At 37.5% G+C, this 15,589-nt stretch overlaps 1 protein-coding gene across 29 annotated transcripts in view; it reads right to left on the reverse strand.

Moving 5' to 3' along the window:
* The window catches only part of RIMS2 (regulating synaptic membrane exocytosis 2), a 348,435-nt gene that overhangs the window by 67,729 nt on the left and 265,117 nt on the right, over positions 1–15,589 (reverse strand). For 12 of the 29 annotated variants that reach the window (XM_083748880.1, XM_083748886.1, XM_083748889.1 and 9 more), the window contains 2 exons: positions 11,713–11,733; positions 7,120–7,220 (listed from right to left, as the gene is read on the reverse strand). The exons of 9 other annotated variants lie outside the window; for them this stretch is intronic. In XM_083748880.1, the coding sequence (XP_083605006.1) occupies positions 7,120–7,220; positions 11,713–11,733 (122 nt within the window). The remainder of the gene's footprint in view (positions 1–7,119; positions 7,221–11,712; positions 11,734–15,589) is intronic. 8 more of the 29 variants (XM_083748888.1, XM_083748895.1, XM_083748897.1 and 5 more) reach the window with 2 other exon arrangements.

Below are 15,589 nucleotides of genomic sequence, written 5' to 3' on the forward strand. Positions count from 1 at the left end.
CTTGCTAGCGTATGAAATGAGTGCAATTGTGCGGTAGTTGGAGCATTCTTTGGCACTGCCCTTCTTTGGGATTGGGATGTAGACTGATCTTCTCCAATCCTCTGGCCACTGCTGAGTTTTCCAGATTTGCTGGCATATTGAGTGTAGCACCTTGACAGCATCATCGTTTAAAATTTTAAATAGTTCAGCTGGAATATCATCACTTCCACTGGCCTTGTTATTAGCAGTGCTTTCTAAGGCCCATTTGACTTCACTTTCCAGGATGTCTGGCTCAAGGTCAGCAACCACACTACCTGGGGTGTACGAGACATCCATTTCTTTCTGGTATAGTTCCTCTGTGTATTCTTGCTACCTCTTCTTGATGTCTTCTGCTTCTGTTAGGTCCTTTCCACTTTTGTCTTTTATTATGGTGATCTTTGTACGAAATGTTCCTTTCATATCTCCAATTTTCTTGAACAGATCTCTGATTTTTCCATTCTATTGTTTTCCTCTATTTCTTTGCATTGCTCGTTTAAGAAGGCCTTCTTGTCTTTCCTTGCTATTTTTTGGAAATCTGCATTCAATTTCCTGTATCTTTCTCTATCTCCCTCACATTTTGCTTGCCTTCTCTCCCCCGCTATTTGTAAGGCCTCGTTGGACAGCCACTTTGCTTTCTTGCATTTCCTTTTCATTGGGATGGTTTTAGTTATTGCCTCCAGTATAATGTTTCGAGCCTCCATCCATAGTTCTTCAGGCGCTACTTACACTTTGACGTGCTTTCGAACTGCTAGATTGGTAGGAGCAGGGACTGAGCAACGGGAGCTCACCCCATCGCGGGGATTCAAACTGCCGACCTTCTGATCGACAAGTCCTAGGCTCTGTGGTTTAACCCGCAGCGCCACCCGCGTCCCTATTTAAATAGTGCTTATGCCAATATGTAGGATTTCTAATTTTCACTGATCGTATTTGCTGTTTTTCATAATGTTGGTCAACAAAGCCTCTTGATGTGCAGAGAATTTTGTTCCATAGTTACCTTGGAGACGAATTCCCTCTGTTTCTCTCTCAAAATGATCAAAATAGTAATAAAGCACCATCTCTACATATACAGAGTTAGAGTGACTCAAATCTGTCCTCATATATACTCTATCCTAACACTTAAGAAAACCCCGATCTCTCTGTAATAGTTCCATGCAAATACAGGAAAGTTACATTCTGCTACATTACAGAGTTTTACTGCAAACACAAGGAGCACATGCCTACTATCGATAGGATTCAAGCCTGAATCCAGTGCCAAGAACTATAGCTTCACAGTCCCCAGGGGGAATCCTGCCATTTATGTGTCTATTTTCCAAATACAAAATTGTCACAAATTTGTTACTTTTAAAAAGATAAAGAAAAGGACACAATAGTCACTGACAGCAAAACGTTGATAACATTGTCTTTTGTAAACTGTTTGGAGGACTTAAGTTTGTGTGTTATATAAATTCTGTTAAATAAAATGAAGTAACAAAAGCACAAATAATATTTTTCACATTATATGTAGTTCAGAGAAAACTTGGCAATTGTATATCTTTATTGACTCCACTTCTATTAGAATTGTGTATACTTCTACACTAATCTCTAGTATAATACTTAATAATGGTTTCATTTCTAGTACATTCACTCATTTATTCATCCATTACTTCTGACGAGTATTGTACTTACCTTCCAGTATCTTGCCAAAATTATGTTAGCTGCTGCTAATATACTTATGACAAATTCTCTATCCTCTCAAATTTTCATTAATAGTGCCAACAACATGGTTGCAGCATATCTAAAGGTTAGAGTCATGGGGCATGCCCACAAAAGCTGTAACTAATATACATTAATCAAGTTGAATTTCCAATATTCATATAGATTTTGATAAAATATTTTAGTCAATCTCTCATTAATGCAGAAGGTATGAGATAAATGTAAATCAGTTTAAGAGTAAATTGATTAGATCACAGTTAATAGGAGAAAAATAAATGGGAATTTATTACGTATGTCCACAACCTATTTTGCCTTCATCCATCTTTCAAATTGCCTCAGCCGCATTTCCCAGGCCTTGCCTATTCTTATCTATCATTTGGTCTCTAAATGCATTCTAGCCTCTTCCTATAATCAATTTCCCTTCACAAAATCATTTAGTTTTCCTATTAGATTGTTGATGTTTTCTAACTGCTTTTGAGAAGCATTCATGGCATATATAAATTTGACAACTGACCCTCTCCTACCCACTTTATTCTTAGGAAAATACATTTCTTGTCATCCTCTTACTATTTATCCATTACTACAAAATTAATTTTATTGATGCTAAATAATATTGCTGCAGCTTTGATTATAGTTGTAGTTTGTGCTACATATGTTGCTCCTCTGAAAAGTATATATTTATTTCCCTGCTCCAGTCTCAAAATAGAGATGTAAAATAACAAGCTTACCGTGCAATCCTATACATATCTACTCAAAAATAAGTCCCATTATGTTCAATGAGAGCTTACTCCCAGTGAATGGGTAAAAGATTCCAGCCTAAATAGTGTTGACCATTAAGATGTTATAGCCTTGATTCTTGATAGTCATGGATCTGACTTGGTGGAGGTCTTCAGTGAATGTTAATCTTGCAAAGTTCAGACTCCTTTTTTCTGAGTCTTATTAAGCTAGCACTCAATAACTTTGATTGCTTAAGGTAAACAGTGTGATAAACATAGTATGCCAAAGCTAAGGTTTTCCCCTCATAAGTGAATTTACTCTACCAGTCTGCTCATTACAACTGTAGGATACCAGCTTGAATACCAATTCTATTTTCAACAGTAAGCGGAGGCCTACCAGTACTAATATATATATTAGTGCCTTTTCCTTTCCTACTCTTCATTTTAATATACATTGAACAATTTCCTTAGTAACTTGCCAGAATAAATTAGTCACTGAATAACAAAGACAAAAATGTATCAAATAAATAAGTAAGTAAGTAAGTAAGTAAGTAAGTAAGTAAGTAATCTCCAGTTGCCAGACAAAACATATATGGGCATACAATTTCTCTTGGCTTTGAAATACGACTCAATTACAAAATAGCTTTTCTGCTCCTCAGATGGGTATACTACTCTTGTGATGATGTACACCCCAGTCTAGCAATCCAGGCTAGGTGAGGGCTCCAATGGACACACAGAGCTGAAAGTACAGTTCCATTAATTTAACTGGAGAAAGAGCTTTGATGTGAACAGAGATAAATGTATGGAGCTGTGCCTCCCTCTAAAGTGAATGGGTGAGCCGGCATGCATAAGAGCTGACGGCAGAGCACTGGTATGGGCAACAATGCATATCTGTCACCTTTCTAGATATATCTGCCATCCACCTCTGCTCCAACTGTTATGGATGCAATTCTTATTCCCCATTTATATATTAGTTTTTGTTGCATTCATGTTTGATTTGATTATACTATAAAGATTTTCTGATGCACTTCAAGATCCTGTTATCAAGTTGTCAAGCTGAACATAAATGTCGGGATAAATAAATAAATAGTGGCAGGCAGCAATGTAAGGCCATTTACTCAGAAGAACAGACTCCCTATGACATTTGTTCACCTGCAGTGTTGAGTTGATTAAACTAATTACAACAACAACAATTAAATTAACTACTACAACAAATTAATTGTAGTTTGTTAAGGGTGCTGAGAGTTGTTAGGAAACCCCTGTTTCCTCCACAGAGCTACAATTCCCAGAGTTCCCTGTCAATAGGGATTGAATAGCACTCTGGGAATTGTAGCTCTGTAAGAAACTAACAACTCTTAGCACTCTTAAGAAACTACAGTTCCCAGGATTCTGCAACTGTTTAAAGTTGTATGATACTGCTTTCAATGCACAGTGCAGTGGAGCCTTATAAAGGCAAGTCAGGGAGTCTGAGCCTAAGCATGCTTCCTTATGGTAGAATGCCAATGGAGCTCTTGATGGCAGAAGATAGAGCACTCTTGGCTGCAGAAGCAGGATGACTGGCAGTGCAGAGGCAGGTGGCAGAAGGGAGGATTTCTGTTCAGCAAGCAATAAATGGCTGCTGCCTTGTGGTAAGAGTGGCAGCAGTGGATTAGCCTCAGCTGGTGCCAGTGGTGAGTCCTTCTCACCTTTCCCTTTGTGTGTTGTGTTGTATTTGTGTGGGTTTGAAAAAGAGAACTGGTTATTCTTTTTTGTTTACATTTCTATATGCGTGTCTTGACTGAGTTGGCTTTCTTGCTCTGTGTGTATGGCTATGTTGTCAGCTGGTTAGGAGAAGCATCTATGTGTGTGATTCTGAGAGGGGGGAAATATGCATTCCAATCCTTATGTGCATATTTTTATGTTCATATTTCTGAGTTGCTACTGGGAAATATGAATACAAGAATTGCATTGATTAATTCATTCCATAAAATTCAAATGATTAATCAGCTAAGATACCTTTAACTGAGTGAAAGCCCTGGTTTAGGCGTAGAGTCCTAGCAAACTCAACCTAGGAGGGATATTTCTATTTGTGTTTTCACTTTTTATATTACCAAGTGTGACACTTGGATTTGTGCATATGACTGAAATAGAAGTGAAGTAGAAGTCACTTCCTAGTGTTTGTTGATATCTTTGCCTACATAAAAGGAAATCTATTCTTAGGTGTCTGGTATATGCATACTGCATTCCTCAGCAAGAAACGTTTGGAAAAGTACCAGCGCCAGATGATTTAGAACATACATTCCAACAGAAGGAAGTTATTGGACATTCCAAAATATGCTCTAACAGAGCCATAATTTCATTCCAAGGACCTAAATATTTACTTATTCCTTTTGTTTGCTTTGCCTAAATGACATTCTTATTCATATACAAAAGTGTGAAAGCTATTTGTGACAACAAGAAGATGGGCTGCCTCAACAGAGATAGTTTCTAACAGAAGTCCAGTGGCTATCCAAAAGCAGACCACCTTGGCTGTGAGTCCTGGAAGATCCTGAAGGCCTTTTCCCAACTGAGCTGGGAGGGCAGGGCCTTGACTGTGGTGAGGCTGCTGAACAGACTCTTGGGCTGGGGTGTTGTTTAGGGAGCTGGGCTGGTGCGGGTTTGTTGCTGTTGTTGATATTAATTTTTTGTATCTTTATTTTTAGATCTTATTATGTTTCAGGTGAAAATTGTCCATTTTGGTTGTGTAATTTTGGGTGTTTTTTCTATTGCTACTTTTGTTATGTTATGTTTGTAATTATGTAAATTTGTTCCTGTTGTAAGCCTCCTTGAGCATCTTTCTAGCTATGGAAAGGAGGCATACAAACAAAATGATGAATGAATGAATAAGATTAAGCCACAGCTCTCTAGCTACAAACTTTGAAGCAAGAGAGCTTTGCAGCTCCCTACTCATGGCAGCAGCTCATCAAAAGACTTCCTGAAGGTTAAGGTCAGTTGAAGAACATGCTTGATACAAACACATTCAGGACTAAATATTAAGAAGGCTGAAATTGTCCATATTACTAATCATGCTTATTGAGAAAGTTTTGTCTTTCAAATGCCTGAGTGTGGTTTGAGGCACCTTGCCCAATCTTTTTAGCAAGCAACTAATATACAAATATGGCAATGACTTTTTCTTTTTTAGCAATACATCAAAAGTTTTATCTAATAAGATGCTACTCCAATTACCATTGGACGTTAAGAAATGCTCAATAGCAGAACATGAAGTACAGTAATTTTCCAATCATCAAACTTTGAACAGTCAGTATCCAGTTTCTGATTAAAGAATAATTTTCATGTCACATGAGATTAATGAAATCTGTCATAGTATGACACAATCTATTTATTTTGGTAACTTAGAAGAGCAATAATAATGCTATAAACCTATATAGACCCCCCCCCAAAAAAATAGCAGCACCTGAATCCACTGATATGGCAGCACCTGAAGCAACCCTCCATTTATGTGCCTGAAATCTATCTGTTCTTATTAGTAGTACCTAATAGTGAAATCCTATATATGTCTACTGAGATGTAAGCCTAAACCATGGCTTAGCACTCTGTGAATGAGCTATGGCTTGGGTTTGGCTGTTCTTTCCTCCCCTCTCATATACTACAGGAAGATGACTTTGGTTGCGCTTGCTTTCCACTTCCCCCGAAAACAGCTTGCAATTTCACCCAAGCTTGGGACTGTGATTTACAGTAACAATGATGAAACATACTGCAGCTTCAGAAGTCATAATATGACTTGTTTGGAAACTGACCATAGCTGATGATAAACCATGATTCTGGGTTTTGATGGAATGGCAAGCCAAGATTAAGGGAATTTGAAATTGCTTCCAAAGTACTCCTTCCCCTACATGAAAGGATAAATGTAAAAGCTCAAGGCTCACTGCAGCTTATTCCCATAGCATTAAGCATGGTTTATCATTACATCTGAACATAGTAAATGAGTTCAGTGGAACTAAGTTTCAGATAAGTATGTATAGGATTGCAACCTTAAATTTAAAGCTTTGTGAAAATCAGAGCTATACTGAAAACTTTAATGTATTTTATACAGCATAAGAATAAGATATAGAACATAGTAGATTTTTTTAAAAAAATGTTAATTCCAGACATGTACTAAATCAGTTTATCTCTTTACAGTTTACTAAGCTCATTTCCTATTATTGGTACATTCTATCACATGACTAATTGATCATTAATCACTTTCTGAAGCAGGCAACTACTTTACATTCTTTCTATTCTTAGCACACTAGTTCTGATTTACATTCAATGAGAGCTTGGCAAAATTAATTATAGTTTTAAAAATCTGATCAGAATCTCCTGACTGCAGTTCTATACACACTGACATGGGATTACCCTCCTACCCCCTTTGCATATGCAAGAACACAGTTTTTCCAAGTACAGAGGGGTGGGGTGGTTTTTCTGTCTGGCAATAAACCCTTATGCTTTGTAGGGTTCAACTCTTGAGGCCCTAACCTCAGGCAGATACTGCTACAAAAAATGGGAGCTAACAAGCCTTTTAGCAAAGGTCCAACCTATTGAATACAGTGGGATTCACTTTAAAGTAAACATGTCCCTCTTAATCACAAATGCTACCATGCAATGATTACTAGCATTTCACTGCCTGATTAAACAGTTACTCATTTTGCTGCTTTTCAAAACAAAATGCCCTTGCCTTTGAATGATAATCTTGCTCCAGCCTGGAGTCTGATCCTGCTACCTGTTTGTATTTGTTCATTTTCATTTGGCGATTTCTTTCTTCCACATCCATAGCACCTGTCAAATTCAAAATAAAATAACCAGTTAATTTGCAATTCTGTGTTGTTTTTGTTTTAAAAAATGACATCAATATAAGCATTTTTACTCATAATGGTGAATATTGGGAGATTGACTTAAATGATTATGCATGTTCTTCAACATAAACAATAAATACATTCTTTTGTTTGTGATGAATAAGATAGCTACAAAGGCAAAAACACATATACAAACAAAAAACCCAATCATTGAGAATTTAATTGTTTAACACCAACTGTGTCAACATTTAACATGGTTCTAATATAAGGTTTTGACAAGATTTGTTGCTGCTGCTAGACTATCCAAGAGGAAAAACAAGCAAACAAACCCATTATGATTTTTAAAAAGCAGAAACACATGGAACAAGCATATAGATTTTCAAAATGGAAATCTTATCATTTTTGAATGTGCCAGTAATGAAGGCCAGCTTAACATGATCAGTCAACACAAAATGATATTTCCTCATAACTTTTATATACTGTATAGAAGCTATCCTGTAAAATTTACTTCCAGTGAAATAAAATAATCTTGTTATGATATTTCCTGTATTTAAAAAAATGAGTATGGGCAATATACTCAGAGTAGACCTAATGGGGATTAAATGGACACAAGCCCATTCATTCCAGTGGATTTACTCTGAACATGATTAACATTGGATATCCTATGTTTGTGGGCCTAACAATTAATGCATAAAATATTTGGATACATTGCCAAATATGTTCATCTCTAGTGGCATAGAAGAACGACTTATAAGAGTAATACTTTATATCCTAACAGAAAATTTAAAGTGTAAAAGCTATTCTTAAGAGTAAAAGCTACATTTTCCTTCACTAAATATTAGCATGTAGAAGCTAACAAAATGTTTTATATTAATGGCTGTTGTATGTATTTATTTAAGAAATTCCCAACAACCATTTCTGCAACACAACTATCAAATAGTAATTGAAAATATATAAGAATGTGTTTCATGGAAGAAGTTTAGTTAAGCAGAAGGATATTGTAGTAACAATCTAGAACAGAATGAAACTGCAGTCAAGTGTCAGAAATGTATACCAAATATTATAATGGAGGGTGAGAGAACAAGAATATGAATGCAATGAGGTGCTAAAGCATTTTTTTATATATAATGGCAAATTGTTGCTCAAAGGTGCTTCGAAAATGATACAGGAAGCTTTGCTCAGACATAAATATGCTTAAGTTTCTCTGGACTGAAGCCATTGTTCTGTAGCTCTGTGATTATGAGGTCTGCTGTTCTCACTTAGTCATAAATCAGAAGTACATGCAATTATTTAAGAATATTCAAGCCAAAATTGAAAGAAATAACTGCTGCTACTGATAATTAATTTAGGAAACAAAATAAAAGAACTATGACCAAGATTCATGTACAATACCAATGATACTAACCTCTTCTACACTCTCCCTTAATTATGATAATACTTTTAATATCAAATATGGCTATGAATTAACTATGTCCTAGTTAATGTACAAAATACACATCAGAGAAACAAACTATAGAAATGCTATATTGGTGCTTGGCATTTTCTTGTAAGCTAGCTTTATTGGATTTTTATCCAACCATCTCTTAGACAATTCTGATAATACAGTTGAAATGCATTCAGAGTGGTGACAGCAAGCCTTTGAAACTCCCTCCTGCAACATATCAGTCAAACACCATCACTATTATTTTTTTGGTGCCTACTGCAAACCTTCCTTTTCAGCAACACTTTTAAGTGGAGATTTTTTTATCCCAATCGGTATCTGCACTGGAATTTATTTATTTTTTCTATATGGAATGGTTTTAATTGCTCTTATATACTAAATTGTTTTATACATTTTTATTAGTTATGTTATTATTGTTAGTCATTCTGAGATGTTTTATAGGAAGTGGTTAATAAATAGTGTTAATCAAATCAAAAATTTGTTGATATGCTTATTGTTGTTGTTGTTGTTGTTAATATCTGTTTAAATGAATGAACATATGCAAATGAGCAACCCCTTTATCTCCTCCACTTGCAAGGAAGGCAGGTCTTACATGGCAATATTTAACCAAAAAATTATTTTCCAAGGAATGTAAGCCTAGTATTTAACTCTTAAACATTTATTAAGGAAGCCACTGCAATCCGTGTAGTTTTGTCAGCTAGACAGATTTCTATGTTATATTGTTCTTGGGATCCCAATCAAGTACGCCATGTCAAAGATGCAACAGTTAACAAGAGAAAAACATTTCTGCCATAGGATGACACTTGTATTTTGTTTTCCAAAACAGATTTTCAAGTTTGTGACAAGGGGAAGAGGGATTGTTTTTGTTTTGTCTTTAAAGAAAGACACTATGGTGATGAGACAGATGTCCATTGTACTGCTTACCCCAAAGCAGTTTTCCTGAATACAGCCAACTTCACTATTTTTGGAAAATAGCAGCTGGTGAAACATACCACTGCAGCTTCCATTTTAAACACTGAGTTTCTAGCCCATTCTAGATTCAGGAAAGGTTTGAAAATACTGCCTCTCTTAAAAGATGAAGAGATCAAATGTCTACCCAAGGTTCTATACCTGAATAACTGTCATTATTGTTTTCATATAATATTCTGAATTTCTATGGTCCCATCATCATGAGTTAACCTGAGTTGACAACCAATACTACTCTTGTGGCAATATACTGTACAGAATATTTCAGTCTCTGACTGTGTGGCATTTTAAGGAAAGTCTTTTGTATCCCCTTACTCAAAAAGATTTGAGCACAATGCATACTTATACCATGAAGTAGGTAACAAGTGGCTTTGTTGGAAACTTAAGTATGATCCCATTTTTGAGACTATAAACCATCACGTTGATTTCATATGAATAAAATATATTTAAAAATACATATGCAACAGATGCAGGGATCTAGAATAGGTATTCAAGGCCTAAAAATGTGTACAAGTGAACCGGCCCATAAACCTAGCATGATGCCTCTGTAATTCCTTAGACTATGACATTCCACAAATGCTAGCTTCGAAATGCCCCTTCCTACACACTTGTTTGATGATAAAAGCACTGAAGCAGCTGCAGCCTCAATCTGATGAGACCCAGCTCATGGTTCAGCATGCCCATGGCATAGTGGTGTGAGAGCCAGCATGGTGTAGTGGTTAAGAGCGGTGGACTCATAATCCGGTGAACCAGGTTTGCTTCCCTGCTCCTCCACATGCAGCTGCTGGGTGACCTTGGGCTAGTCACTATTCTCTCAACCTCACTCACTTCACAGTGTTTGTTGTGAGGGAGGGAGGGAAAGGAGATTGTTGGCCACTTTGAGACTCCTTAAGGGGAGTGGAAGGCGGGATATCAAGTCCAAATCCTCCTCCTCCTCCTCCTCCTCTTCTTCGGCCTGCTGGCATGCTTCATTGACTCAGCTAAAAATATTACTGGCTCAAGTGACCAGCTAAGGTTGCTCTTGCCTGGCTTAGGACAATGATGAGATGTTAAAACTAATGACAAGCCTGATGGGAGATGTCACTTTCATGACCATTTCAAGGAGCATAAATACCAGGTAATCAGTGTAATTAAGCAGCTGCGATGTGTGGAGGTTTATTTTGAGAGCTAATAAAGTGATTTCCATTCAAAATTCCACCTTTCATACAATTTAAAAGGTCTCTTGCTTCAATAATAATCCTCTTCAGCTTCAATTAGAAATGTAGCCTCCCTCTGGGCATGATTGTTTTAAAGCAGGGGAAGGGGAGCTTGTTTTTTTCCTGCTTACTAACCTATGGATATCCTATTTCCTGTTGCTTATCAAGGTTTTTGTGTACTTTTAAGGCTTTTTACCTTTAGGGTCAAAAATTCTTATCCTCTTAGGTTTTACTCTATGTCATAGCAGGCAGAGCAATCCAAATTCCCTTTGTGACAGGATGGAGGGGGATTGGGCTTGTCTCTTCCCGCAGAGTGACGCCAGTGCAGTCATTAGAACTGCATCAGGTCCTGTGTGATCACGTGACAGCCATAGAGCCAGCTTGGGAATCCAACAGATCTGAGGCTGGCTCAGCCTTGCTCACCCTGCCCCTGGGAGGCCTCATTTTGGTCCTGCTTAAAAGTCTGACTTACTGGCTGTGCATCTGTTAGGCAAAAGAAGGAATCGAGTAAAGGTGTGGTTTCCTGGGCTTCATACCTGATCAGGTGGTTGTGGTGGGGCCTGTATGTTGATGTGGCCATGGCTTTTCAACTAGCAGCTTTATTTTGTTTTATTGTGTTTTTATATATGTTGGAAAACACCCAGTGGCTGGGGCAACCCAGTCAGATGGGCAGGGTACAAATTAACAACAACAACAACAACAACAACAGTTGCATGGGGAGCCCATGAAGTGCTGGTAGGCTATAACCACAAAGAGGGCTATTTGAGGCAATCCTTTCAAAACAATATTTTCAGCCCAAAGCATACAGTCAGTAACACACTGAAGACTATCATAGCTACAGAAGAAATAAAACAGTCAATAAACTGCCCTACCTTCATCCCCATTCTCTGGCACTGCGATGTGTTTAAAAAAGGGAGAGAAAATGCAAAAATAAAAATGAAGATATGGCAGAAATAATGGATTTTTAAAAATAAAATAAGCATGAATAAAATACAACAAAACATTTTTTTTTCTTTAGCTGGTCAACCATAGCTGGTGCTCCATTTTTACAGATGTATCCACATCATTGGCAATGTTCCTGGGTCTCATTTATAGGCTTATCAGAGGAAACTCATGGGCATTTGTTCATTTCTAGAATCATTAAAACTGTCTTCACAAAAAGCAGCACAGGAGGCGTCAGATACAGTTAGCTTATGCTTCTTTTCTCTAGAATGACCGGTGAATGAAAAAGAAGCATGAATGCTATATTTTTAGCACAATCTGTTCAATGGTTAGCCAAGCTGGACTAGCAGAAAACTGAATGATGCAGAATTGTTTCCAATGGCTACTTGAAGCATTTTTGTGGAAAATTAATTTATAGCAAGGCTTCGCCTTCAGTGTTGACTGTGATATGGCTTTCCCTGTAGTGTGAGTCAGCCATGTTGGTTGCACTACTCAAGATGCTTTCCTATATTTTATTTTGTGCAATATATGCTTTCAAGTCTTAAAATGTATGTCACTTAGGAATTTCCATACTTTTCAGCATACAAAATACCTATCAACCTATCAACCTATCAATCAATCAATCAATCAATCAATCAATCAATAACAGTGTGAATAATAATTAGCTGTGTACAGTTGGCTGACCAGCAGACACAGTTCATGGGAAAAGGCAGTGAAAGCTTGGGCAGATATATGGCTATTAAAATGAACAGATGGAGAGTTTGTCCAAAATTCCTTTGGCATACAGAATTATTGGAACGCATTCTTAATTTGTATGGGATGCAAACAAGAAGTATTGCCAGAGCCTGGACTTAAGCACTACATAGTAGGTAGGCTACAAGTGATCACCAAAGAAGAAGAGGAAGTAGGCAATCTTGAATTATGCTGCCTGGTTTGTCTAAATCAGGGGTAGTCAACCTTTTTATACCTACTGCCCACTAATGCATCTTTCTTGATGGTAGAATTTCCTTACCGCCCACCAGTGCTCAATGGAAGGCAGATTCAGCTTGTGCTGTAGAACCCCCTACCATTCTCCTGGAATCCTGAAACGCCCACTAGTGATGCCAGCAGTTAAGGTTTTATGTAGCCAGAGTGAGTCCTTTACATATGTTACAATATGTAAGAGACTCACAAAACACTATCCATGGAAATTCTCTATGCCTTAGTCACACCTTCTTGGGAATGCTGATGTGAATGCTTTGCACTTGATAGTGCTGCAGTACTGAGTCCCTTATATTTGTGTATAAACACACACACACACACACACACACACACACACACGTATACATGCTCATGGAAGCAGAAGGATGAATGCTTGTTAAAAGTGGTAAGTTTCCCCATTCACTGTCCAGCACACAAAAGTTACATTTTTTATACAAGGAGAGGGAGCACAGATTTCTCCATGGATAAAGTGTACATTAGAAAAGCATTTTATGAGAGAAATGTGCTCCTAAGTATTTCATTCTATCAAAAGCACAGTACAGTAAGTCTTTATAAGAACAAATAGCAATGGCTATCCGGAACACTAAGGGTAATGATGCACTTTTCATCAGGATTAATCGTAACTATAGACATATTTTGTAAAACTCTTCTTTTGTTATGTCAGCATCCCATTTTTAAACCTAACAGAACCAGATGGTGAAGAATATACAGATTCCAATTCAACTCTAGTCATGCACAAAAATTGTCCACTGGATGTGGAGGAACAGCACTATCAAAAGATACACATTCACATGAGGTATTTGCATGGGAGATGGATTCCAATGGGGATCTCGTCTTCTGGATTGTAACAGCAGCATTTAATTGCAAACTTGCAAACTTTCAAAAAAGAGGCAGAGAGTAACTAGACAGATTTTTATATATATATAAAAAGATCAAAACATGAAATAACCCAGTAACTCAATAACACGTATGCTTTCAAGAAAGCAGAACATGCCAAAATGATACCTCAAGGAAAAGAATCCAAATGAAAGTCTTGAGGTTGCTATAAAAGTAAGTTTTCACAGCTTTTCAACACCATTATGTGTCTTAAAAGTAATGTCACGCTAATTCAACCCATACAAGCCTGCTTTATGTGTCTAATGAAGGGTAAGCTACACATTGAAAAAAACCTGACAGTATAGTCCTTTTTAACTATACCACATCAGAATGCAGGTGAGAAAATCTAATGCAAGTATTTTGCTGCCTTAGGATAGACAAGATGGCATGCCTCTCCTATTCCATGTACCAAAGCCAACTAACTAATAATTGACTCTTACTTCAGCACTGGTGAGGGGACAGCATGCTCCTCTACACCTGAGGGCAGTGAAGCAGGACGCAGCTGCCTCACTCTGCCTTGCTCTGATCCCACATTTGGATGCTCAAAAACTACATCAAAACTGCATGCCAACAGATAGGCTTGGATTCTTAGGAGGAAGAAAAAGTTTTGCCATGTGATTTTCCTGCATCTGTAGACCAGCTGTAAGAACAAAATAACATGTGAAACAGCATTTCACCAGCCTTTTTGTTTATATTGGGATGGAGAAATTTGTTTAGACTGCTCATGAATGCTCATGGGGAACATTACGGGGGCTACATAAAAATGGTGGGCAGGGCCAAAGGGGAAAAAAGTGCACTGTCTGCTATATTCTACTCACCCAAAAGCTAGATCATTCCACAACACATCTAATCTCCAGCCGGGCAAAGAAAGAGGCATCACCATAGTTCAAGGACACATTTCAGACAGATGAAAGAACACAGGAGGGCAAAGAGCAGGACAAATGAGGACCATGGCCCCAGGATGGGGCATGGCTGGGAAGACTCTTAAAGGCTGGCTAAGAAGGTCTTGAGGGCTGCATTTGACCCCCAGGCTTGAGGTTCCTCAGCCCTGATTTAAATAGCAGGAAACTGTAGTGGTTTTGCTATTTCATCTCTTCTGCACATTCAGAAAAATCACATGGCACAGCTCTCATTGGTGTACATGATTTTTTAAAAAGACATGCCAATGCTTCAAAATGTGAGTCTGTAAGATTTACCTGCTAAATACAAGCTTGCTAGAACAAATTTTTAGCAATAAGAATCTTTTAGCCTTTGGAAACATAATCATCTCAGAGTGGAAGAATGGTTTTAAAGGAATAAAAACAACAATGATATAAATGACCAATGAGACTTTTAACCCTTCTGTTTCAACTGTAATTAACCATCATGATGTAGTTAAACAACTTTTCCCACCATGCAATTGGGCGTCCATCTCAGAAGCATTTAATAACTATGGGTTGTATCCAACAAAGTTGTCCCATCATTAGCCTCATATTCTCTATCTCTCCAAGTGTCAACCGCCACCAGCATTGTATAAGCTGACAGGTTATTTGTCAGGTAATTTATGAATTTGAGCACATTGTCATACATACGTAGTCCCACAAATATGCAGAACATGCTACATTATTGCTTGGTAATATTTTGTTTCCAAACCAACAGGCACTCAACCACCTATGTTCGCTATTAGAGGCAAGGATGATCTGGGTAACGTGACTATGAGCCTTCAATATTTCATAAACAGTCTGGAGTATAAACTACAGTATATATGAGGCATGTAAGAAGAAATTGTTCTAAAATAAAATACCTTTTCTCTGGAAATATGACATACTTAAAGGGAAACCATAACTCCTCCAGAAGACACTGTTATTAGGAGAAGGAATTACAAGCAGCAAAGAAATGCCTCATAAAATAAGTAGAATCTAGGAGAATAAACAGCCAGAGTGTAACCTTTTGTGTGTGTAAGAGTAGCTC

The sequence above is a fragment of the Podarcis gaigeae genome (genome assembly GCF_964106915.1).
Source record: "Podarcis gaigeae genome assembly, chromosome: 7".
NCBI classification, from domain to species: domain Eukaryota; kingdom Metazoa; phylum Chordata; class Lepidosauria; order Squamata; family Lacertidae; genus Podarcis; species Podarcis gaigeae.